The sequence below is a fragment of the Procambarus clarkii genome, chromosome 40, assembly GCF_040958095.1.
Source record: "Procambarus clarkii isolate CNS0578487 chromosome 40, FALCON_Pclarkii_2.0, whole genome shotgun sequence".
NCBI lineage: Eukaryota > Metazoa > Arthropoda > Malacostraca > Decapoda > Cambaridae > Procambarus > Procambarus clarkii.
Window position 1 is genome coordinate 1926013 of NC_091189.1, and position 25863 is coordinate 1951875.

At 43.0% G+C, this 25863-nt stretch overlaps 1 protein-coding gene across 2 annotated transcripts in view; it reads left to right on the top strand.

The window, feature by feature from the left end:
• Positions 1–7607: 7607 nt before the first annotated feature.
• Positions 7608–25863, top strand: part of LOC123758046 (uncharacterized) — a 523684-nt gene continuing 505428 nt past the window's right edge. For both annotated transcript variants that reach the window (XM_069338603.1, XM_069338604.1), the window contains exon 1: positions 7608–7973. In XM_069338603.1, the coding sequence (XP_069194704.1) occupies positions 7934–7973 (40 nt within the window). In that variant the 5' untranslated portion in view covers positions 7608–7933. The remainder of the gene's footprint in view (positions 7974–25863) is intronic.

A 25863-nucleotide genomic window follows, 5' to 3' on the forward strand; every position in this document is an offset into this window, starting at 1 on the left:
ATTTCCCATGTATTGTGCCTACCTTACCTACGTGTAGGGTCCCATTTAGAATAATGAACATTAAATATTCACCTTTATTCCATATAATTATTTATTTGTAATATATGGAATAACGGAGAGGATGTTTTATACATTAATTTAGTTTAGAACGCTATACATTCTTCTGTAAGGCCACATTTCTTATGCAAGGTAAAAGCGATCTTCGACATACAGTACTTAGTTAATTTTGTTAATGAAGTTGAAGTCCACATTGGTTTGGTGTTGGGTTTAAAGCCTAGCAACCTTTGTAGGGTTGATAATATTACCACTATACTGATACTGACCACCTGGCATACTGACCAGCTACAAAATATACTTCAGTCCTTAAAACAGACCAGGATGAATGTAAACTTAATGATTTGAAGAAAGTAGAACAGTGCAAACTGGAACTAGTAGGTCCATTGTTCATCACAATGAAATGTGTGAAGTAAAACATGTGTATGGGGCAAGTAACAAAGTCAGTAGACTAACAGATGTTGTCACAGCTCGTATAAGACTTTGCTACAAGTATCTCTGGCAGTTCGGCTTGTATAGGGATCTAGATGAAGTAAAGTGTAAAGTGTGTGGACATAGGCAGGGACACACACTCGAACACTATATCTTGGATTGTTGTAAAATTGAGCCTTTTAGAGATAAATCTAAGCTCACTCTGTATGATATGGCAACCTATCTTATTACCATGGATAAATTACCTGAAATCCTTGCACTGTACCCACATTTTGCTTCCAGTAGATGAACGACATATGAGATTCAGAAACAAGTAGTGTATTGTGAGGACTAATAATAAACAGAAGCTTCCCTATGACTCTGTAATATCCCCATTGGCCAAACTATTATGTATTAACGACAAGACCTACCATTAATGTATGATGACTTACTGTAAATATGTAGCTCTTGTAATAGCACTTTCTCTGTAACTAGCTGACATTGTATCTATAAGGTGTGAAGGATTGAAGAAATTGTTTATGTAATAATCTAAGATGAGGTCTGATAAAGACCTTTTGTGCCCTCTGTAATGCTTTTGCGCTACCGCTCACAGGATGAGTATGGGGTGCACAATAAACTAGCCGCCTTCGGCGGCAACAATCAAAAAAAAAAAATTAATGAATATGCACTGAAAAATAGGTTACACCTCTCGGTGTGTGTCTCCTTCGATTATGTACCTGGTCAGCTGTTGTGCTACAGTGAGCTAATTATCCAAAGAAGGTTCGGCTACAGTGTACACAATACTTTAACGCCTTAAGTTGTATTTGTCACTATACGAGTTATATTTCCATGAAGTATATTAGATGCTGAAACTGAAGCATCGGTTATCTACAAATTTCAGATATTCCCGGTATTTATAATAAAATAAATTTAAAAAACGTTAGATGGGCTTTTTTAATGAAAGGATAAATTTAAACTTGTCCAGAATATTTTAGTCTGAATTTGCGTGGTATAATCATCTTTCGGTCGGGAGTCAACAGATCTTATTTTTGTTCCCTAAAGTATGGTAAGGAAAGACTTGACACAGCCCTCGTCAGCGAGTGAAATACCTGGTGAGAGGGAGAGCTTTCAGGGTAGGGTGGATCCCTGTTGGCTTCACAATTAGCATAATGGACTGAAATGATACGATTGCTGTATAAAGAATGCTAGTGGTAGTTGTTGGGAGTGAACACATTGTGAAGACTCGGATGGGGTCACGAGGTGCTTGTTCCAGCTCTGGCAGGCTATTCAAGATTTAATGTTATGTGTATTTTGTCTTAATATTGGTATTATCTCGCAGATCAGGATGAGGAAATCCATTGTTGCGTTCTGCAGGAACGTTTTAATGCAGTCTATCCCTCTATCCGTTTATCCATCCATCTTTTGATTCTGCTTAAGACACATGGGAAGGTTATTCAGGCTACCACAATAACATACAGACATCCCAAAAAGTATACTTTAGAGCTTTACTTTAGGCTTGAGCAATTCTAAAGTTTAAACTCTGTGTATAACACCGTATGAAACCTCTGTATGATACCTATGCAGGGTTAAGTAAGAGTAAAATTACAAAATGAAATCTCAGATTCTTATATGATTAGGTAAGATAATAATTAGTAAGGCAAATAAAAACAAATTAATGTTGAATCACATTTTATCAGCTAATTACTTTCTAGTAATCTTGAAAAAAGCATGATTCTGGAATAGAGCTTGCTCTATAATATCATTTCATGCATAATACATTAGTAGTATGCATCTTTTAAGCAAATTAGGTAAAGTGGGATATTGGATTTGTCGAGATGAAATTCTGTCCAACTATGCCTACCCGGGTGTTTTAATTGTATGCAAATCATGTGAATTATACAGCACTCAGAGAAAGGTTAAATTAAGAGCACTTTAATTATCTTGGGTTTTTAGCTGATATTATTTAATTTTAATCATATTTTAGTTAACTCTTCATCGGTTGAAGCAGAGTACCGCAGGTTACCTTGTAGAATAACGTTATTATTATTATTGTTATTTAATTTATAACAACAAACTATTAGATGGTCTGATTAAATTTGATATAAAACAATGTGTTGCTAGGCTGCACAGTCAATATTATTTCTTAAGTTTTTTGCTTAAATTTGTAATATCTCGGTAGAGAGACCTTGTAAAATCAGTGTGTGATTCTCTTTATCTATAGTCTACATGGAGTCAGCTCTCGTGTGGCAATATTCAACCTTGCAATATCATCCTTTAGAATGAGAGCACTTATAGGAACTATTTTGTTGAATGTACAAAAACGACCAAACAGTTAATATGAGTACAATAATTTGTGATTTTTTTTCAATCTTTAATTAATTCTATTCAGAATTTCAGTGAATTTGATCTCACTTTGTTATTTTTTTTCTTCAGGTATTAATTTTTTCGACCAACGATCTTTAAAGACAATTGGGAACACGGACGTAATGGCAAGATCTTGTCTTCCCTGGACGTCTCGGCAAGTACTGAAGGTACGGTGGTTACATTTTGTGCGGAGGATGTCTATGGTGGACATGCTCACAGTTTGTCATTAGTACCATGTCTGTCGTCCGAAAAGTAGCCGAAAACATTGACCCATTTTGTTACATGGAAAAGCGAAATATTTGGCTATTGTAGCAGTTCTTGCACACCAAAACTGTCGTATTGTCTTAGCTTGTGCAGGTGACCCCTTGTTGACTAAAGGATTTGGTAAACTTACTCACTTGAAACAAGAGCATGGTACGAGGATGAGATGAGGATAAGAGAGATTAGTTGTCCGACTACAATGGGTGTTTAGTGTTAAGTGATGGTGTTTTGTGACGGTGTTATGTTCGTGGGTCAGTGCATTGTTACAACCATTTAATTTTTCATGAAAGACAGTAGTTTAAATTTCTCATGAAAACTTTTTTTTTTTATTTTAAGTTTACGCTGTTGATGATACTGACTCGAAAATATTATCATGATTATCCATTACATAATACTTTTAAGTACACGAAATTTCTGGTAACGCTGGTCAGTCTCAAATGAAACGGGAAAACTAATTATGGAAATGGGAGCGGTTCGCGTAGCTACATAGACGTTTCCAACGTCATTCCAATAATCCAACGTTTTTAGCCTAACAAGAAACGTACGTTACATCTGTAACATACGTTTCTTGTACGTTACAGCTGCACCTGTAGTCTAGATGGATATGAGGTTCTCACGCGTTCAGGGACGACAGGGACAAAATAGGGTGTTCCTGAAAGAATCGGCGTGTGTCTTCGGTTGTCAGTGGTGGATAGTGCTGATATGTGTGTTCAGTATTATAATGAATTGTGTGCATAAAGTTCAGTGTAACAGGGAATTGTGACGATAATTTAGTTTTTTTTCTGTGAATTTGAGGATAAAGTTCAGCTTAACAGTGAATTGTGAGGATAAAGATTTCGCGGGCAGTATATAATTCATGAGGTTATACTCTCAAAGAGCCCAGAGAATTGTTGGGAATTTAATCAAAAGCGCTTTGTCATAGTTGTGTTAATTGTTCATATTGTGTTTTATTTCCTTGCTTCACGTGGTTGTAGTTGTGCGTCGTGTAGATCTTGTACTCGTGTTCATAACGCCGTGTCTGGTTGAAATGTTATAATATTCGCCTGAAAAGGACGGCTAGAGAAAGTATTGCGGATGGTCCACTTCTCTGAAAGTTGAGTCACTTCGAACTCTTTCAATATTGCCATAAATCACGTTGGAGAGTCCGTGTCGTACTCGCAGTTCGAGCCTCAGCCGTGTTGATTGAGCGCGCGTTTGTAGAGACGGCATTCCCTCGCTTGCCACTTACTGGTAGGGTAAATGGAATGGATGTTTCATTTGCTGGACCTCTTTGATCCGCGTGAACTAACTTTAAAATTGCATTTACTCGGCCAAAAATTATTCTTACATAATACTTTTATGTGTCTGTCGCTCTCGCTTTCTCAGAATATAAGATAATCACAATATATAAAATAGTGAGAAACAAATACATAGGGATCAGGGGCAGCATGTGTGTGTGTGTGCGCGCGCGCGCGCACACACATTATATATATATATATATATATATATATATATATATATATATATATATATATATATATATATATATATATATATATATATATATATATCATGGTTACAATTAATGTTTGAATGTATGAATATGTAAAATCAACTTTCTATTGTGCATTGCCACACAAGGGCAGGGATGGGTTCATAAGAGATGCAGCTTAAAAATAATATCAATAAAATTGCTCTTTATTCTTTAAAATGGACAAGCAAATTTTGGATAAATTGTTAGGTTGTCGTCCAGTACACTAGATTCAATGAAATAGTTACACAGTTGGTGGCACAATAAACCAGGAGGTCTAAAATCTTTTACGGTTTCACATTCAGCAATATAGTGTTCTAGTGAATGCATTAATGGTTTGTCACAGAGTTTATAATCTGAATATTCTGGTAGTGGCTCAGCCTCACTAACCTGCCAGATGTGTCTATAGCCAAGGCGAATTCGCGCAATTGCTACATCACATTGCCTGGTCCGGTTACTGTGCTGACCATACAAATACCTATTATTACAAAAGTTATAGCTTTTAATGCCGCAGCTTTCAGGATTCTGGACATTTCTTAGTTCTTCTAAATCTGAATTAACTTCTTTAATTTGGATGTTTCTAATAAATGCATTAGATAATACGAAGTCCTAATCAGTGTTTTCTTTCATGTACGCCTCACTGGCCAATCGCTCTACAAGGTCATGTTTTCCAACTCCAACATGGGATGGGATCCACACAAATTTTATACAATAGTTATTATCATTGGCAAAAATTACATTGCATTTAATATTACAAGCTACTTTCGACATAAATTGTTATGGGTTCTTTAAGGACTGCAGAACACTTTTAGTCACAGAAAATAACTCCACCACCATTGAGCTTAAGGTACTCAGTGGCTAGATTAATACCCAATAGCTCAGTCTGTGTCGTGCTTGCCCAGTTGTTCAATCTCTGTGTACTAGACATGATCATTTCATTCCCTTTATATTCTTCACATGCACAACCTGTTCTACCAGTGCCTAACTGCACAGAGCCATCAATAAAGGAATAGGATTCAGCTAGTTTGAGATTTTGAAGATGACTGTCAGTAGCTTCTAATGTTATACATCTCATAGTTTCAGTGTTATACATTTGTTTTACACTGATGGGGGTATAATGCAAAGAGACCTGCACATCTTTCCAAAGGGGGAATATAGTGAACAGTTTTATCAGGATTAAGAGACACATTCAGTTTCAGAAGATTATAGACACAACAACTGAGCCACACACTGTAAGGAGCATTTTTGCGGCGGATTGAGGGAACAGTCAGAATTGTTTAGAATGGATCTCAATTTAATTTGAATAGAGCTGGGGGGACCATTATTTTTCAAAGTTTTGGCGCAAAACATAGTACTAAATAGAACTATTCTCTCGTAAATAGAAGGTAATTTTAATTCCTTTCTCAAGTTAACAAATGCGCTATATACAGTCTATGTGAAATCCGCTCTTGAAAATGCAGCCCCGACATGGACCTCTTTCCAGAAAAAGGTCAAAACAAAACTTGAAAATGTCCAATTATATGCATCGAGACTCGTTTCTGAGCTTGGGGAGGCTGAGCTTGGAAGGGCTGATATCGGGAAAGAGCAGGAACAAGGGAACATGATAACGATATGTAAAAGAACTAACCAAAGAAGCAAGATCAACGGTCGGGAACAGCAGCACTAGGCAACTTAGATGGAAACTGCCTCTCACCCTACACTGCCTCTCCGGGACACACACACTGGCGGGAGGAAGAATCAAGTCTTGGCTGTATTCCCTAGACACGACGCGGATGAGTGGGCAGCTGATCCTAGCGGCTGGGGACATGTTAACGTGTTCTGCCACTGTAACGTTCCTAGTGTCCTCTTCCACCCTATCCCTACCCCGTCTACCTCACTCACCCAAGGCGACAGGTGGGGCGTTCCGTGACGCAGGATGAAAAGTGACGTTCCGTGACGCAAGATGATTTAATTGCTAGTATACTTCATCCCGCCGTCAGTCGCTAATCCCCACGTAACCCGCGCGAGAGGTTGAGAGTGGCTGCACCGTTAACTACTGCTTGCCACTTAGAAACTACGCCGCCAACCCCTTCATGTATCCCTCTTCTGACAGACAGAACTTGATAATTACTTCTGGGAGAGGTTATTATATAATAATTACTTTTGAAATGTTTTAATTGAACACAGGCATTGGCTCATTAAGGCAGATCAGTGACCAGTGGAGCTGACTGGACGTCGAGGTACTGTGGTATGTAAACTTTAGTTATATCTGAAGATCCGTCAGCTTACAATTAATGATATAGTGTCATTAATTAATGATATAGGATTAATTAAATGTCGTGAAAGGCGTATTAATATACTGGAGATGCCAAGGGTACGGCCTGCTTAACGCACTCAATGACAAGACAAGCAAGCCTGACTGATACAAAAAAGGAAATGTAATAGTAGTTAATAGTTTAATAGATGTAATAGTAGATGAATAGAGATAAAGATATGGATGCAATTCAAATAGATAGAGGTAGGTAGAGAGATACATATAGATAAAGATATGAATACAATTCAGATAGATAGGGGTAGGTAGAGAGATACAGAGATACATAGAGATACAGAGTGAGGACGGGAGGGGGAGAAATACATAGACCTTGCAACACTGGGTATCCCCCCTCTCTCTCTCCTGACCTACTTCCTTATCATATATTCTTTTGAAATTATGAATGGAGTTGGCTTCTACAACCTGCTCTTTTTATTTCATTGCATTTTCTCACTACTCTTACGCTAAAAGACAACTTTCTAACATCTCTATGGCTCTTGATCCTCAAGCTTCCTCCCTGCCGTCTTGTTCCTATTTTTCGACTTTGTTAATCCCCCCTCCCTCCTTCCTTAAGCATTTTATACGTCTTTCACCTCTCTCTGTCTCCACATCTCAAGGGACATGTGTGTGCGTGTGCGTGCGTGCGTGCGGGTGGGGCAGGAGGGCGCCGGGGTGAGTGAGGTAGTAAGCGTGGACCAGCTCAGTGTGCCACCTGCCGTCGCTCGATACACACGCCAGTCCTGGCTTGTTCTCGCCTCACACACGCACGCACACGTACACACATACACGCTCACACAAACACGCCTCCCGCGCCGCCCTTGTGTTTAAAGAGGCTCGGGCTTCTCGTTATACTCTGTGATATTTTTGATAATTATGGTCTTGGTAAATGTTGATCCATGGATTAATTAAGCAATAAGCAGTTGTTGAAACAATAAATCACTGGTGACCCTCACCACCTCCTCCTCCTCCTTCCCCTCCACAATAAGGAGACCTTCACGAGGGCGGAGGATACGTCAGCTTCGTTAGCATCACTTGACCCAGAGATGCAGAGCGCTCTCATCAGCGCAGTGCTCTTTTTCCACTGTACGTATGTCCCAAGGCCCGTTCTCTCTCACTTGAGTGCAGTGTGGTGATATCTTGTGGATTGTCTGCTTGGTTTGAGATGCAAGATGTGTTGAGGGATTTAGTTGCGGAAGAAAAAGTAATTTCTGCTTCTTTTTGGTGCGAGTGTAATCTGTGGGTTATATATGTGAGACGCCAGGTATATATATCCCTGGCGTCAGAACTCTAATGCCATCAGTCGGCCATTACTGGAGCTAGTCTGCTCATTAAGGCACAATCTGGTGAAAGTTACTCATTTCAACGCAAAACCGTCTTCCCTCCAGTTATTCCGGCTCAGTCTGACGCCAGTTTTCGTCGCTTCGTTCCCGACTTGACTCGGGAGGGCGCCAGTTTTCGTCGCTTCCCATCGCTGCTGGTAGTCGCGTGTGGAACCAGTCTCCATTACCCGCTTCACTTGTGACTGGCGACAGGCTTCCCCCTTTTCTTTGTCGGCGCTGCTTGTATCTGGCGCCACACCCATTCTCCCCATCAGTCATGTCTCATGACATTCATCTTCTACCCATCACTCATGTTTTACGTCATACACCTCCCCATCATTCGGGTCTGGCGCCAGACACCCTCTCGATCCCCATTACTACTGTCTCATAATGACAACAAAGACAATACGGGGTTAAATTTTAATATTTTTTTTATTAATAATGTAAATTAAAAATCCAATGTACGCACATCGGAATTTCAGACTCGCGACCCATGAGCCTCTTATAAGTCTTACGTATGATAAGACTTAATATAGGAGACTCGTATTTACTGTTTGCAGGATGTAATGCGGTAGACTTGTTTCTCTTGAGAGTAAGTTAGAAAAGCATAAAATTCTCTCTCTCTCTCACACACACACACACACACACACACACACACACACACACACACACACACACACACACACACACACACACATATATATATATATATATATATATATATATATATATATATATATATATATATATATATATATATATATATATATACATACACATATGCAATTGACGATCACTAAACACTGATCATTTGTATGCGGAAAATCCACAGAGAAATGGGAAAGAGAGATGAACGTTTCGGCCGATCTGGGCCTTTGTCAACACCGGACTGAAAGAAATCACAAAGGATTTTCACTTTGTGATTTCTTTCAGCCCGGTGTTGACAAAGGCCCAGATCGGCCGAAACGTTCATCTCTCTCTCCCATTTCTCTTGGATTTTTCGCATATAAATATATATGTAATATATATATATAATAATAATAATAATAATAATAATAATAATATATAATATAATGTGTGTGTGTGCGTCCAAAGTTTGTGGCCAGACGCTTTAACTAATCTCACCCAGTTTTGCAGCGTGAATTGTGTCGGGAATGTAACCAACTGGTTACATTCCCGACGTGCATGTCTGGGCCTCTCATTTATCCCATTAAAAGGTGGGCGGCTCTCATAAAGACCCTCCATGAAGTTGGTCGAGGCTCTGGCGTCCCGGTCCCATTCTCTCTCCCTCTCGTACTCCCACCCTTCCACTGGAGGTAACCCTCCAGTCACTTCATCAATTCTTGAATTAATTTTGTTTTTAAACTAATGCAAAAGTCTATGGACATATGGTAGAACATTTCACATTCGTAAACTTTGTGAAGGAGAGGCATTGGGGGTTGTGACCCCTTCAGGGAGGCACTGGAATGACCCCAACATCCTTTAGACATCATATGAAATCATAATTAATCCTGCAAAGTTTAATGAGACTAGCTCCAAGCATCTGACCTCCATCCTCGAACAGACATTGTCTCTTATAGATGTTCTTCACTTGAGAAGGAAGTTAACAAATTCTCTGTCCAAAATTCATTTTTCAGTTCTATAATGACCAGATGCTAATAGATGCGTTTCGTTGACCCTGTCAACACATTCAAAGGCAGAGTAGAAGTGAATATAATTTGGCTGAAGCAGCCGAGTGTATAACAGAGTGTGTGGTGAAGTGTCACGTGGGCCAATAGACTCACTGCAGCTTTTTCATCTCTTAAATGTGTGGACGATGGCTGGGGCATTATGGTGGATGTTCCGTCTTGGTGATGAAGGTGGCAAAGTGTAGCCTGGTGTTAGGTGGCTGGCTGATGATTGGTTGATGTGCGGTGCCTCGCTCATGTCCGGTCTTCTACTCTCATTGTATCTCTAGGGTATTATAGTGTTTGTCAGGATATCCTGTCATTATACTGAGAGGTGTATAATGTATACACTTGGTATGTGTGTATACTCCCAGTAAGCTCCCAGATATTGGTGATACTGGAATTTGATTTTGATTGTTGCCGCCGGAGGCGGCTAGTTTATTATGCACCCCATACTCGTCCTGTGAGCGATAGCGCAAAAAGGAATACTGCGAGTTTACTCTAATCCTGTGCTATTTTAAAGACTAAAATATACTTTCCGGTTGGCCAATGAGCTATTGTGGTTGCCGTAGTAACCCTCCAAAGGTTGGTAGGTATTAATCCAACACCAAACCTGAATAGAATTTGCAGTTTGTCTGTGCACTGAACTGAACTGATACCATGGACGGCGATGATTGTGACTGAGCGTGATTAAATGCTTACAATTCCTCAGGCGCTGAGATAGTGAAGTTATAGATGAGATACTGCCATAAATAATTGTTTTTGGTACGACAGTGCTATACAGTCCTCCCGGTTTGATGCCTTCCTTAGGAATATATAAACAATTACTTATGATACGAGTATGTGAGGCGGATCATCCAATTCCTTCGTGTTACACTTCTTGTGTATGTATGCATGCATGTGTATATATATATAATATATATATATATATATATATATATATATATATATATATATATATATATATATATATAATATATAATGTATTTATAATATTTATATTATATATTTTATATATATAGGACACTGTCAAGGGCAGCATTGTCTTCATCTCCTGCGTACCTGTAATTTATCTTCTCGCTTTCGAGAGTTTTCTTCTCCCTCCCGAGTTCGGTCTGGCTTGTTTGGTGATAACTTGATCAGACAGGCTGTTGGGTGCAGCGTGAGGCTCTGAGGTGAGACCAGCACTCTGGGGCGGTAAACTCGTTCATTTGTTACCAGCGAAATTGTGATTTTACGTTGTTGAGTTATGAACACATTCACTTGTTTCTGAACCTTTCGGTAGTCAAGCTCACTGGCAGGAAAGTGTACCTTGAAGGTGAACATGTCTGGCGTTCAGCTCCTGTGAACATGTCTGGTGTTCAGCTCCTTTGAACATGTCTGGTGTTCAGCTCCTGTGAACACGTCTGGTGTTCAGCTCCTGTGAACATGTCTGGTGTTCAGCTCCTGTGAACATGTCTGGCGTTTAGGCAACATAGTGTTGAATGTTATGTCTTGTGTTCTCCAGGCAGCATAGTGCTGAATGTTATGTCTTGTGTTCTCCAGGCAGCATAGTGCTGAATGTTATGTCTTGTGTTCTCCAGGCAGCATAGTGCTGAATGTTAGTGGTGTATTCTTAGTTAAGATTTACCAAGACTGTGGGAAGGGAGGAGTGGGCTCCAGGCAGTATCTCAAACATCGCTAACATGGCTCAGATCATTTATGTTTACAAATCTGTTGGCTCCAGACAGTGTGCTATTTTGTCTTGAGATTATGTTGCCTTTATGTGGCATTTACGACTTTTGGCAAGTTATTATTTTTCTTTAGCTGTAACTGTTGGAGGATCGTTGACTTTTGTAGTAATGCAGAAGCCAAATTACACTAAATGTGGCACTGAGTGCCTTTAGTATGTGATGTTGTGCCTGGCAGTTTTAAAAACAAATTTAGTTGTGTATATGACTACTTTTTTGAGAATTTACCACAATTGTTCGTGTCTGAAGACACATTATGACAGGGGTGGGGATGCATCTCTCCCACAGCTCCTGAATGATCGACTGTGTACCTTGTTATTAGGTAGCCCCGTTTGGGGAAAATACTTAGGGACTGTGCTCTGCATTTTTGAATGCTCAACTTCTTTCTGTAGTAAGTAAATATTACCATCAAGGTACGCTGTGCTTATACAAAACAATTATATATAACTGCGAATGAATGTAAAATAATGGTACAGATAACATTATTTTTTATATATATATATATATATATATATATATATATATATATATATATATATATATATATATATATATATATATATATATATATATATGTATAAAGGAAGGATTAGTCTTAAGTACTAACAAAATTAGCTGCATAAATCGTTCATATTTAATCTTTCATATTCTCAGATTTGTCTGATTTTGATCAAATTCTGACCTCACTTTGATATCAAGTTGATTTGACTCTTTCTCCCCCCTTGCTTGTGGGCTCTGACAGTGTCCTGAAAGGTGGAATGGGAACGTAGGTAATACCGTCTCTGACTGTGTTGTCTGTCTGTCTCTCTGACCTTGTCGACTTGGTCTCTCTGCAGGCTTGTCTCTGTCATTCTGTGTCTGTCTTTGTCTCTGTTTCTCCCTCGTCCTCCCACTCCTTCCCCTCTCCCCACGCCCTCCCACGTTCCTTCCCCCCCCCCCACTCACCCTATTCCTCCCTCTTCTTCCCTTCCCTGCACCCACTCTCGTCTCCCTCCATTTTCCACCCACGTCAGTTTCCATTTACTTTTCACATGCACGCACACCACGCGCGCGCGCGTGTGTGTGTGTGTACTCACCTAATTGTGCTTGCGGGGGTTGAGCCCTGGCTCTTTGGTCCCGCCTCTCAACCGTCAATCAACTGGTGTACAGATTCCTGAGCCTATTGGGCTCCATCATATCTACATTTGATGTGTGTGTGTGTGTGTGTGTGTGTGCGCGTGCGCGTCCGTGTGTGTGTGTGTGTGTGTGTAATTATAAATGTATGGCTACCTATTTTCCTCTATTATATCTACTACATATTTGTTTCTCTCTCTCTCTCTCTCTCTCTCTCTCTCTCTCTCTCTCTCTCTCTGTTTCTCTCTCTCTCTCTCTCTGTTTCTCTCTCTCTCTCTCTCTGTTTCTCTCTCTCTCTCTCTCTGTTTCTCTCTCTCTGTCTCTCACACCCACACATACATTCACATACATACATACATACATTCACACACATACACACACACATGGGGGGGCCTCGTAGCCTGGTGGATAGCGCGCAGGACTCGTAATTCTGTGGCGCGGGTTCGATTCCCGCACGAGGCAGAAACAAATGGGCAAAGTTTCTTTCACCCTAAGTGCCCCTGTTACCTAGCAGTAAATAGGTACCTGGGAGTTAGTCAGCTGTCACGGGCTGCTTCCTGGTGTGTGTGTGTGTGGTGTGGGGGGAAAAAAAAGTAGTTAGTAAACAGTTGATTGACAGTTGAGAGGCGGGCCGAAAGAGCAAAGCTCAACCCCCGCAAAAACACAACTAGTAAACACACACACATTCACACAAGATGCAGTTGTCTAAACTCCCAGGTACCTATTAATGCTAGGTGAAAAAAAGGCATCAAGTGAAAGAATGCTTATTTGTTTCTGCATCGACCGGGAATCGAACCGGGGCCCTTAAGAGTACAACCCCAGAGCGCTGTCTGCTGGGCTGCAAGAACCTGTGCGTAAGGGGATGATGGAGACTAGATTACGGTCTCCAGACTGCGCAGGAGAGGGCAGGTCAGCAGACACACAAGATGTACTGTGACCACAACACAGCAGCTGCAACATCAGAATCTGTGGGTTGGTACTAGAATTCTACCAGCTGCGAACCGTTTACTTTGATGAAAAGGAGCGATAGAAAAACAGAAGTGCACTTACATGGCATCAGGCTTGGATACCCATGTGAAGGAGGAAATAGGCTTACAGGCTCCAGAAGATGAGAGGAAATGTCAGCACTGGAGAAATGCTTGACACACCTCTGGAACATTATAAGATTGCAACTGAGATTTAACAGAGCAGAAGTTGTTAAATACATTGGACATAATCTTACTGAAGCGAACATACGAGTCATAAATACTCATACACCGCCTAAGTAATACAGAAACGAGTAATACTAAGTGGGCCAGCCAGAGGCGTAGGACGCCCTCAAGAACATCCCGATAAACGAGAACAAAAATCCACTAGTCATCATAGTCACAAGTAACAGAACGACAAAGTTTTCGTGTCCTTCACCTGTATACTGTACGAGTAAACAAAGCAGCGAGCCTAGATGGCTGTGTTACAGAGCAGCCAAGAGCTTCCAGGTATTCAGGAGACGCATGCGAGAGCTGGAGGCCACGCGCCGAACTGCGCCAAAGGAGTCACGCTCCGAACTGCGCCAAAGGAGTCACGCTCCGAACTGCGCCAAAGGAGCCACATTTACCAAGGATTTGATCTAGGGACAAACGTAGTATTCCTGACGCTGGGGGTCCTTTTGCTGTATATTTATGTACGAAGGTGGAAATACAAGTATTAATACACACATTTTGCCATCAGAGATGAAAACAAACTAAGCAACAATGCAAATTAGAAACTAATGAAAATGTTTTGAATTTCGTCACGCGGACTGTCATCACCGACCCTCATCACCTCACTCCTTCCTTCCTTCCCCCACTACGCCTCCCTCACACATACATTCCCTCCCTTAGTACCCTTTCCTCCCCCTCCTTCTTCACACCCTTTCCCTAATTCCTGTTTTCTTTGCACGCTAAACTTGCAAGCTAAAAGCAAGCAAAACTATAAGAGGCGGGACCAAAGAGCCAAAGCTCATCCCCCGCATGCACAATAAGGTGAGTGCAACTAAGTGAGCACACACACACACACACACACACACAGTCCCAGAACTAAGAGGCATGAGTTACGAGGTAAGGCTGCGGGAAATGCACCTTACGACACTGGAAGACAGAAGAGTAAGGGGAGCCATGATCACAACCTACACAATCCTCAGGGGAGTCGACCGGGTAAACGAGGATAAACTATTCAACACTGGTGGTACGCGAACAAGGGGACACAGGTGGAAACTGAGTACCCACATGAGCCACTGGGACGTTAGAAGGAACTTTTTCTGTGTCAGAGTAGTTAACGGATGGAATGCACTAGGCAGTGATGTGGTGGAGGCTGACTCCATACACAGTTTTAAATGTAGATATGATAGAGCCCAGTAGGCTCAGGAATCTGTACACCAGTTGATTGACAGTTGAGAGGCGGGACCAAAGAGCCAAAGCTCAACCCCCCGCAAGCACAAATAGGTGAGTACACACACAGACACAGACACACACACACACACAGGGGCCTCGTAGCCTGGTGGATAGCGCGCAGGACTCGTAATTCGGTGGCGCGGGTTCGATTCCCGCACGAGGCAGAAAAAAATGGGCAAAGTTTCTTTCACCCTAAGTGCCCCTGTTACCTAGCAGTAAATAGGTACCTGGGAGTTAGTCAGCTGTCACGGGCTGCTTCCTGGTGTGTGTGTGTGTGTGTGTGGTGTGAAAAAAAAATAGTTAGTAAACAGTTGATTGGCAGTTGAGAGGCGGGCCGAAAGAGCAAAGCTCAACCCCTGCAAAAACACAACTAGTAAACACACACACACACACACACACACACACACACACACACACACACACACACACACACACACAGTTGATTATTATGTTATGAGGAAAGAGAGGGAAGGAAGAGGTGGGGGTGGTGTAGCTCTGCTGGTAAGACAAGGCTGGGATTTTGAGGAGATGGATATTCAGGGCTGCGAAGGTTTCAGTGACTACATAGCAGGTACTGTAATAAATGGAGGGAAAAAAATTATAGTCGCAGTCATATATAATCCACCACCAAATGACAGAAGACCTAGACAGGAATATGATAGAAACAACATGGCCACCATTAACATAATAGAAAGAGCAGCTTCTGTTGCTAGCAGGAATGGATCTGGACTACTAATTATGGGAGACTTCAACCATGGGAAGATAGATTGGAAGAACAGAGACCCACATGGAGGACCAGAAACATGGAGAGCTAAGCTGCTGGACGTGGCAACAAGAAACTTTCTAAGCCAGCACACCAAAGAACCAACAAGAATGAGAGGAGAAGATGAACCAGCAATGCTTGATTTGATATTTACCCTAAATGAATGGGATATAAGGGAAGTTAAGATGGAAGCGCCCTTGGGAATGAGTGACCACAGTGTATTGAACTTTGAGTACCTGGTAGAGCTAGGACTTATCTCCCCCCAAAAAGAACTAGGAATCAAAAGGCTGGCATACCGAAAGGGGAATTATGAACAGATGAGAAGTTTCCTAAGTGAAATATCTTGGGACACAGACCTCAGAGACAAGTCTGTACAGGGTATGATGGACTATGTTACCCAAAAGTGTCAGGAGGCAGTAAACAGGTTCATCCCGGCCCAAAGGGAAAAATCCGAGAAGCAACAGAAGAATCCATGGTATAATAGGGCATGTATGGAAGCGAAGAAACTGAACAAAAAGGCGTGGAGGAACTTCCGGAATAACAGAACACCAGAAAGCAGAGAGAGATACCAAAGAACCAGGAATGAGTACGTCAGGGTGAGAAGAGAAGCAGAAAAAAATTTTGAAAATGATATAGCAAACAAAGCCAAGACCGAACCAAAGCTACTCCACAGTCACATCAGAAGGAAAACAACAGTGAAAGAACAGGTATTGAAACTTAAAACAGGCGAGGACAGGTATACAGAGAATGACAGAGAGGTGTGTGAGGAACTCAACAAGAGGTTCCAGGAGGTCTTCACAATAGAACAGGGTGAGGTCACTGTGCTAGGAGAAAGGGAGGTAAACCAGGCGGCCTTGGAGGAGTTCGAAATTACGAGAGAGGAGGTCACGAGACACCTGCTGGATCTGGATGTTAGAAAGGCTGTTGGTCCAGATAGGATCTCACCATGGGTACTGAAAGAGTGTGCAGAGGCACTTTGCCTGCCACTCTCCATAGTGTATAGTAAGTCACTAGAGACGGGAGACCTACCAGAAATATGGAAGACGGCGAATGTGGTCCCAATATACAAAAAGGGCGACAGACAAGAGGCACTGAACTACAGGCCAGTGTCCTTGACTTGTATACCATGCAAGGTGATGGAGAAGATCGTGAGAAAAAACCTGGTAACACATCTGGAGAGAAGGGACTTCGTGACAAATCGCCAACATGGATTCAGGGAGGGTAAATCTTGCCTTACAGGCTTGATAGAATTCTACGATCAGGTGACACAGATTAAGCAAGAAAGAGAGGGCTGGGCGGACTGCATTTTCTTGGATTGTCGGAAAGCCTTTGACACAGTACCGCATAAGAGGCTGGTACATAAGCTGGAGAGACAGGCAGGTGTAGCTGGTAAGGTGCTCCAGTGGATAAGGGAGTATCTAAGCAATAGGAAGCAGAGAGTTACGGTGAGGGGTGAGACCTCCGATTGGCGTGAAGTCACCAGTGGAGTCCCACAGGGCTCTGTACTCGGTCCTATCTTGTTTCTGATATATGTAAATGATCTCCCGGAGGGTATCGATTCATTTCTCTCAATGTTTGCGGACGATGCTAAAATTATGAGAAGGATTAAAACAGAAGAGGACTGTTTGAGGCTTCAAGAAGACCTAGACAAGCTGAAGGAATGGTCGAACAAATGGTTGTTAGAGTTTAACCCAACCAAATGTAATGTAATGAAGATAGGTGTAGGGAGCAGGAGGCCAGATACAAGGTATCATCTGGGAGAGGAAATTCTTCAGGAGTCAGAGAAGGAAAAAGACTTGGGGGTTGATATCACGCCAGACCTGTCTCCTGCAGCACATATCAAGCGGATAACATCAGCGGCATATGCCAGGCTGGCCAGCATACGAACGGCATTCAGAAACTTCTGTAAAGAATCATTCAGAACTTTGTATACCACATATGTCAGGCCAATCCTGGAGTATGCAGCCCCAGCATGGAGTCCATATCTAGTCAAGGATAAGACTAAACTGGAAAAGGTTCAAAGGTTTGCCACCAGACTAGTACCCGAGCTGAGAGGTATGAGCTACGAGGAGAGACTACGGGAATTAAACCTCACTTCGCTGGAAGACAGAAGAGTTAGGGGGGACATGATCACCACATTCAAGATTCTGAAGGGGATTGATAGGGTAGATAAAGACAGTCTATTTAACACAAGGGGAACACGCACAAGGGGACACAGGTGGAAACTGAGTGCCCAAATGAGCCACAGAGCTATTAGAAAGAACTTTTTTAGTGTCAGAGTGGTTGACAAATGGAATGCATTAGGAAGTGATGTGGTGGAGGCTGACTCCATACACAGTTTCAAGTGTAGATATGACAGAGCCCGATAGGCTCATGAATCTGTACACCTGTTGATTGACGGTTGAGAGGCGGGACCAAAGAGCCAGAGCTCAACCCCCGCAAACACAACTAGGTGAGTACAACTAGGTGAGTACACACACACACACAAGAGTTCTTACATTATTATACAGCCACCAGCACGCACAGCGTTTCGGGCAGGTCCTTAATCTAAATTTTCCCCGGAAATCCCGCCAAATCGTTTAACAACCAGGTACCCATTCACTGCTGGGCGAACAGAGGTGTACAGTTAAGGATTGGCGCCCAGTCAATCCTTCCCGGCCAGGATACGAACCCAGGGCAAATCGCAAGCGAAGCGCTGGGAGAGTCTTACCACTACACCATGGAGACATTAAGTGTCGAGGCCCCTGTTTCATCATTAATTTTATTTTGCTCATGTACACTGAAACTGCAAGGACGAGTTATATATGAGTAAATATTTGGGTCATGCAGTAGAATCGAACCCCCGTTTCTTATTTTACTCATCCTTATTTCTCGCAGCACTGCACCAGCGCTTGAAATGCCGAAGGCCAGAATTATTTCCACGTTCGGAATTGGAAATGACGAAATTCCCTGGAGATGGCGTGGTTGGGGCAGCCCGCCTGAGCCGTAATACACCAGGCGGTAGTGTGGCCGTCACCGCCAGGACTATTTGGTAAAAACGGTAAACACATTTCTGGCCTGACAACCAAATTCCCTGCACCACTAATAATATTTTCGCCTCTACATACTAAACCTCAACTCTCTGGCGGATAATCATCAAATTCATGCCACCATTACCAGCGGCGGCGGCCAGGTCGGGCACCTAAACCGTATCCCCATCGGCCTGTTTGACCCCGAGCTCTTAGGTTAAGCTTTGACCCTGTAACACGTTATTAAGTCCCTCAACTGGGCTCTACCGAGCTCTCTTCCGTCCCCTCCTCCCCCTCCCTTCCCCTTCCAGGGTCTCAAAAACCCTTCTCCAATCTCAACGACTCCTCCCCTACCTCATAGATCCCCCGCTACCTCAAGGAACTGTCCCCCCTTATCCCCTGATCCACGATCTAAGGCTCCCATTTCATAATTCCTGGGATAAAGAAGTATCTGGCAAGTGTCGGAATTTTTCTTAAGAGAAAACGTTCATTAAGGGAGCCGGTGGCTGAGCGGACAGAACACTGGACGCGTGATCCTGGGTTCGATCCCAGGCGCCGGCGAGAAACAATGGGCAGAGTCTCTTTTACCCTGATGCCCCTGTTACCTAGCATTAAATAGGTACCTGGGAGTTAGTCAGCTGTCACGGGCTGCTTCCTGGAGGTGGAGGCCTGGTCGAGAACCGGGCCGCGGGGACACTAAGCCCCGAAATCATCTCAAGATAACCTCCCTTGAACATTATATTGTAGAATGTCCCATATAGACTGATTTCCTACCCTCCCCCTCCCTCCCCCCACCAAGGTAAATATATGCTGAGCTCCGTTGATGATATCTGAACACTTGATGATAATATACTGAACCTATACACAAGAATTACTGTGTAATGCAACATATATTTATAACCTAAGCTTGTAAAAGCACTTGTGTCACCTTCTGTGGTCGAGTGCTCACCAACTCTGTACTGTAGCAACTTTTGCCCTGTTAGTGTGTTAGCGACGAAAATACTCATGCTGGTTAGAACTCCAGTCTCCGTGGTGTAGTGGTAAGACACTCGCCTGGCGTTCCGCGAGCGCTAAGTCATGGGTTCGTATCCTGGCCGGGGAGGATTTACTGGGCACAATTCCTTAACTGTAGCCTCTGTTTAACGCAACAGTAAAATGTGTACTTGGATGAAAAAACGATTCTTCGCGGCAGGGGATCGTATTCCAGGGACAATAGGATTAAGGACTTGCCCGAAACGCTACGCGTACTAGTGGCTGTACAAGAATGTAACAACTCTTGTATATATCTCAAAAAAAAAAAAAAAAAAAAAATTGTACATTGTCTTTGTAAAAGCGATTGAGTGCTCGTTTTCTCAATAACCCAGTGTAAGTAGGGGGGCACAGATCTATGTCTGTGTGGGTCAGGGGAGAATGTATGCTGGCTATCGTTGTATAAGTGTATGGCCACGTCTGTGGAAGAAAAATTAATGCCCATTCAATAGTGTTCAAATTAGCTAATACTTCGACCTGGGGAACATTTACAGCGTCCCGGGCGTCGTTATATACCGTCCAGGGGATCACTGGTAAACAATGACTCGATTTACGCTGTACTGTATGTACTTAATAATTTTTTGTTTAACATTTCAATAATTATCAATTTGTGTTTATATAAAGAGGCTAAGAAAAGTAGCCAACTGAAGATGGTGGGGGGGGGGGGGGTTATTTAAATGGTTCTAACAGTACAATTATGTTGACCAGACCACACACTAGAAAGTGAAGGGACGACGACGTTTCGGTCAGTCCTGGACCATTCTCAAGTCGATTGATACAATCGACTTGAGAATGGTCCAGGACGGACCGAAACGTCGTCGTCGTTCCTTCATTTTCTAGTGTGTAGTCTGGTCAACATATTTCAGCCACGTTATTGTGATTCATCGTCTGCATATCAATACAACTATTTTCCTTGTGATGCAATAAATATAATGAATCTATCGTACATTGTACATCTCTGATCTACGGACCTTTGGTTATCAGGTGAGGGTTGCCTTCAGATTTGTCCCTTAAGCAACCTTTGATTTTGTTTAAACTGTCATTTTACACGCTAATTAGAAAGTTTGTGATCTGTCAATTTAGGAGGCTGAGCAGCATGAAATACAGCCTTTAGAGCAGAGCTCATCTTGGTGCATTGCTTGACTAGTACGTAAATAGTCCCGCTCACGTACGAAATATAAGGAAAATGAAGAGGTTTCGGCCAACCTGGAATCTAATCAAGTTGAAACCGAGAGGTAGAATAGTCAGACTAGCATGTTATAACATGGTCTAATCGAAGAAATTCACAACGGCCGTGACGAGGATTCGAACCTACGTCCGAGATCATCCCAGACGCTGCCTCAATCGACTGAGCTACATTTTGGTTTGTGTCTCGGAGAGGGTGCAGGATCCAGGTAAGTTTGGAACAACTTCTGATTTCAACTCTTTTTAGATCATGTCGTAGCTCAGTCGATTAAGGCAGCATCTGGGATGATCTCGGACGTAGGTTCGAATCCTCGTCACGGCCCTTGTGGATTTGTTCATTTGATACATCACGCTATTGTGATTTGTGTGTGTAATGGTCTAATCGCTCCAGTGTAATTCAATAGCCAGATTACCTTAATACAGTCTAGCTTAGTCCTTTGAATCGGTATGAACACACACGTTTGTTTAAAATTATGCTGTTTCAACATGGCTTTTTAGAACACCTTCAGCGAGAGTTGGATAGTCAATAATATAAGCTTCCCAAGAGGTCAAGCCGCTCCACCTTCAAACTTTTCATCGAGTTCTTAATTGAGCTCTAATGTGTTGGAGGTTCTTAGTAATGAGTGGTGAGCTTATCTCTCGCAGCCGCTGCTCAGACTTTTACCTCTTCACACACAGCTGACTTAGATATGTTGACCGTGGTGCAGCTGACCTTTTAGTTATTTTGGCCGTGGTGCAGCTGACCTTTTAGTTATTTTGGCCGTGGTGCAGCTGACCTTTTAGTTATTTTGGCCGTGGTGCAGCTGACCTTTTAGTTATTTTGGCCGTGGTGCAGCTGACCTTTTAGTTATTTTGGCCGTGGTGCAGCTGACCTTTTAGTTATTTTGGCCGTGGTACAGCTGGTCTTTTAGTTATTTTGGCCACACACACACAGGTACTAGTCTGGTGGCAAGCCTTTGAACCTTTTCCAGTTTAGTCTTATGCTTGACTAGATATGGACTCCATGCTGGTGCCGCATACTCCAGGATTGGTCTGACATATGTGGTATATAATGCTCTGAAAGATTCCTTACACAAGTTTCTAAAGGCCGTTCTTATGTTAGCCAACCTGGCATATGCCTCTGATGTTATCCTCTTGATATGAGCTTCAGGGGACAGGTCTGGCGTGATATCAACCCCCAGGTCTTTCTCTTTGACTCCTGAAATATTTCATCTCCCATATGATACCTTGTATCTGGTCGCCTGCTTCCTACCCCTATCTTCATTACATTACATTTGCTTGGGTTAAACTCTAACAACCATTTGTTCGATCATTCCTGCAGCTTGTCCAGGTCTTCTTGAAGCCTCAAGCTGTCCTCCTCTGTCTTAATCCTTCTCATAATTTTGGCGTCGTCAGCAAACATTGAGAGGAATGAGTCTATACCCTCTGGGAGATCATTTACGTATATTAGAAACAGGATAGGTCCGAGTACAGAGCCCTGTGGGACTCCACTGGTGACTTCACGCCAATCTGAAATCTCACCCCTCACTGTAACTCTGTTTCTTATTGCTGAGGTACTCCCTTATGCACTGGAGCGCCCCACCAGTTACTCCTGCCTGGTCCGCCCATCCTTCTCTTTCTTGCTTAATCTTTGTCACCTGATCGTAGAATTCTATCAAGCCTGTAAGGCAAGATTTACCCTCCCTGAATCCATGTTGATGAGTTGTCACGAAGTTCCTTCTCTCCAGATGTGTTACTAGGTTTTTTTCACAATCTTCTCCATCACCTTGCATGGTATACAAGTTAAGGACACTGGCCTGTAGTTCAGTGCCTCTTGTCTGTCACCCTTTTTGTATATTGGGACTACATTAGCCGTCTTCCATATTTCTGGTATGTCCCCCGTTTCCAGTGACCTACTGTACACTATGGAGAGTGGCAAACAAAGTGCTCCTGCACACTCTTTCAATACCCATGGTGAGATTCCGTCCGGCCCAACAGCTTTTCTCACGTCCAGCTCCAATAGGTGCTTCTTGACCTCATCTCTTGTAATTTTGAACCCTTCCAAGGTCACCTGGTTTGCTGCCACCTCACCTAGCGTCGTGACCTCTCCTTGTTCTATTGTAAAGACCTCCTGGAACCTTTTGTTGAGTTATTCACACACCTCTTTGTCATTCTCTGTGTACCTGTCCTCACGTGTGTGTGTGTGTGTGTGTGTGTGTGTGTGTGTGTGTGTGTGTGTGTGTGTGTGTGTGTGTGTGTGTGAAAAACAATTTGTAGTAGTTAGTAACAGTTGATTGACAGTTGAGAGGCGGGCCGAAAGACCAAAGCTCAACCCCCGCAAACACAACTAGGTGAATACAACTAGGTGAATACAGACACACACACACGCGCGCGCGCGCATACCAGGGGAGGTTCAAAGTCTCAGTTGGATATCAGTTGTATATCTCAGAGACCGTCCGACACACAACAGACTGTAGTGGGAGTTCTGCAGCTTGGTTGATAGAGCTACCATCTTCTGCGTTTGCGGTCCGTGGTTCGAGGCTCCTATGGCCCAGGTGATTGAAAAAAAAGAATATATATATAATAATATGGTAAGCAGGCGTGGTACACTTGGCACCCACATGACGGAGCGAGGCACTCAGACCCACACAGGCACTAACTGCCATTCCTCCGTATCGGGAATAAATCCACCATTCTGGCAGGCCATTAAGAGGCGGGCGTATGCTTCTCCGGTGAAAAGGTTGCAGGTCGGGCTCGGCTGGTTTATAACGCCCGTCTTGGGAACCTTGGAGGAATGCCGGCCGGGGCAACACGGGACTCCCCGAGGTAATGTTTACAAAAAGTCCCAACCATCTTGGGAAAATAGACTTCTCTGGTGCTGTAATTTCTGGCGTTTCGCAAGTTTGGTGTTTTTGTTTAAATTGCGTTTAATGGCGTTCGTTTGTCACATACTTGGGTCATGTGAACAAATCCACAAGGCCCTTGTGGATTTGTTCATTTGATGCATCACGCTATTGTGATTTCTGTGTGTTAGGGTAATGTTGTATTTGTATATATATTGTTTTTTTTATCTTTCTGGAGGTAATATGATATTACCAGTGACAGGTATATACGGTTTTCTAGATCTGTTGACGTTTGTGGTGACTTGTTCTCTCTCTTTTTTTATCTCTTTTATCCTTTTCTCTTTCTCTTTTTAAACTAAGACCGGTGTTCATTAGGGCTGTCGACTGAAGTGAGTGGTGAAACTGCAAGCAAGAGTTGTTATCTTACCTGAACTCATCTGATGCCTGCTCTTAGAGACCCATTTATTTCATGGGTTTATTATATGCATCACGAGGAATAAACTTTATTTAACTCTAACAATCATGTAAGGAACAGGATGAGCGTGTTGCCAACTGTGTTCCAGAGCCTCCAGATGATCAGTTGATCTTATCTCCCGTGTATCAACCTGTTGAGCAAAACAGTTCCAGATGCGAGTCAGACTTGGAATGAATGATCGCTGATGGAGTGATATTCTTGAAAAGAGCACTTTGAGCATGAGGCTGTTGAAGATTGAGAGTCTAGTGTTACGAGTGCCAACTACTGTTTGTCCACGAAGTTTGGCCAGGTGCGGAACTTTGAGAATGTTGGTCTTGTTCATAACAGTAGACCCACCAACATCACAACGGTGTTGCAGGCTCTGATGTTCAGACCGTTCCCACCACACTTTGTGGGAATGGTCTGAATGCCCTGTCTCCTTCCCTCCCTCCCTATCCCCCCTCTCTTTTTTTCTGAGCAGTTTATCTCCATGTTTGACCCTGACTCGACCCCACAGTTCTCCAGTGACTACCTGTACTCTGGTGTTTGTAATCGAAAGTTGCCCACAGAAGTTTCTCAAGAGGTTCTGAAGATTTATTTACAACATGAAAGTATTCCCTCTTATAATTTTGTTTTAAATTTTACTGAAGTAGGGTACGAGTGTAGCCTTGTGTTGGGTACTCTTTATGTTGGGTATCTCATGGTTTATATATATGGAGGGATACCTCGTGTCGGGTATCTTGAGATGATTTCGGGGCTTTGCATCCCCGCGGCCCGGTCCTCGACCAGGCCTCCTCTTTTTTTTTAAACACACCCAGCAAGCAGCCCGTAGCAGCTGTTCAAACTCCCAGATACCTATTTACTGCTAGGTAACAGGAGCTTCAGGGTAAAAGAAACTCTGCCCATTTGTTTCCGCCTCCACCGGGGACTGAACCCGGAACCTCAGGACTACGAATCCGAAGCGCTGTCCACTCAGCTGTCAGGCCCCCTGGCTTATACCTTATCACATTAATACCTAGGCACGGGTCTGCCCCGTGTTGGGGGTATCCCGGCATTGAATATCCCCATATTGGGAATACCTGAGCTAGGTGTCACGGTGCTGGGCTTCACTGTGATAGGCACCACTGTGCTGGACATTGCGGTACTGAGTCTAGCCGTGCTAGGTGTCACGGTGCTGGGCTTCACTGTGATAGGCACCACTGTGCTGGACATTGCGGTATTGAGTCTAGCCGTGCTAGGTGTCACGGTGCTGGGCTTCACTGTGATAGGCACCACTGTGCTGGACATTGCGGTACTGAGTCTAGCCGTGCTAGGTGTCACGGTGCTGGGGATTGCAGTGCCATGTATCACGTAGCTGATATCTTCAGTGTTGTTCAGTGATGGGAAGATTAACACCACAGGAGACCTGGGGTCTGAATGTCTCGTATCAGGTGTCCGTAAAGAATCACTCGTTTTTTTTCACCTTATTTCGTTCA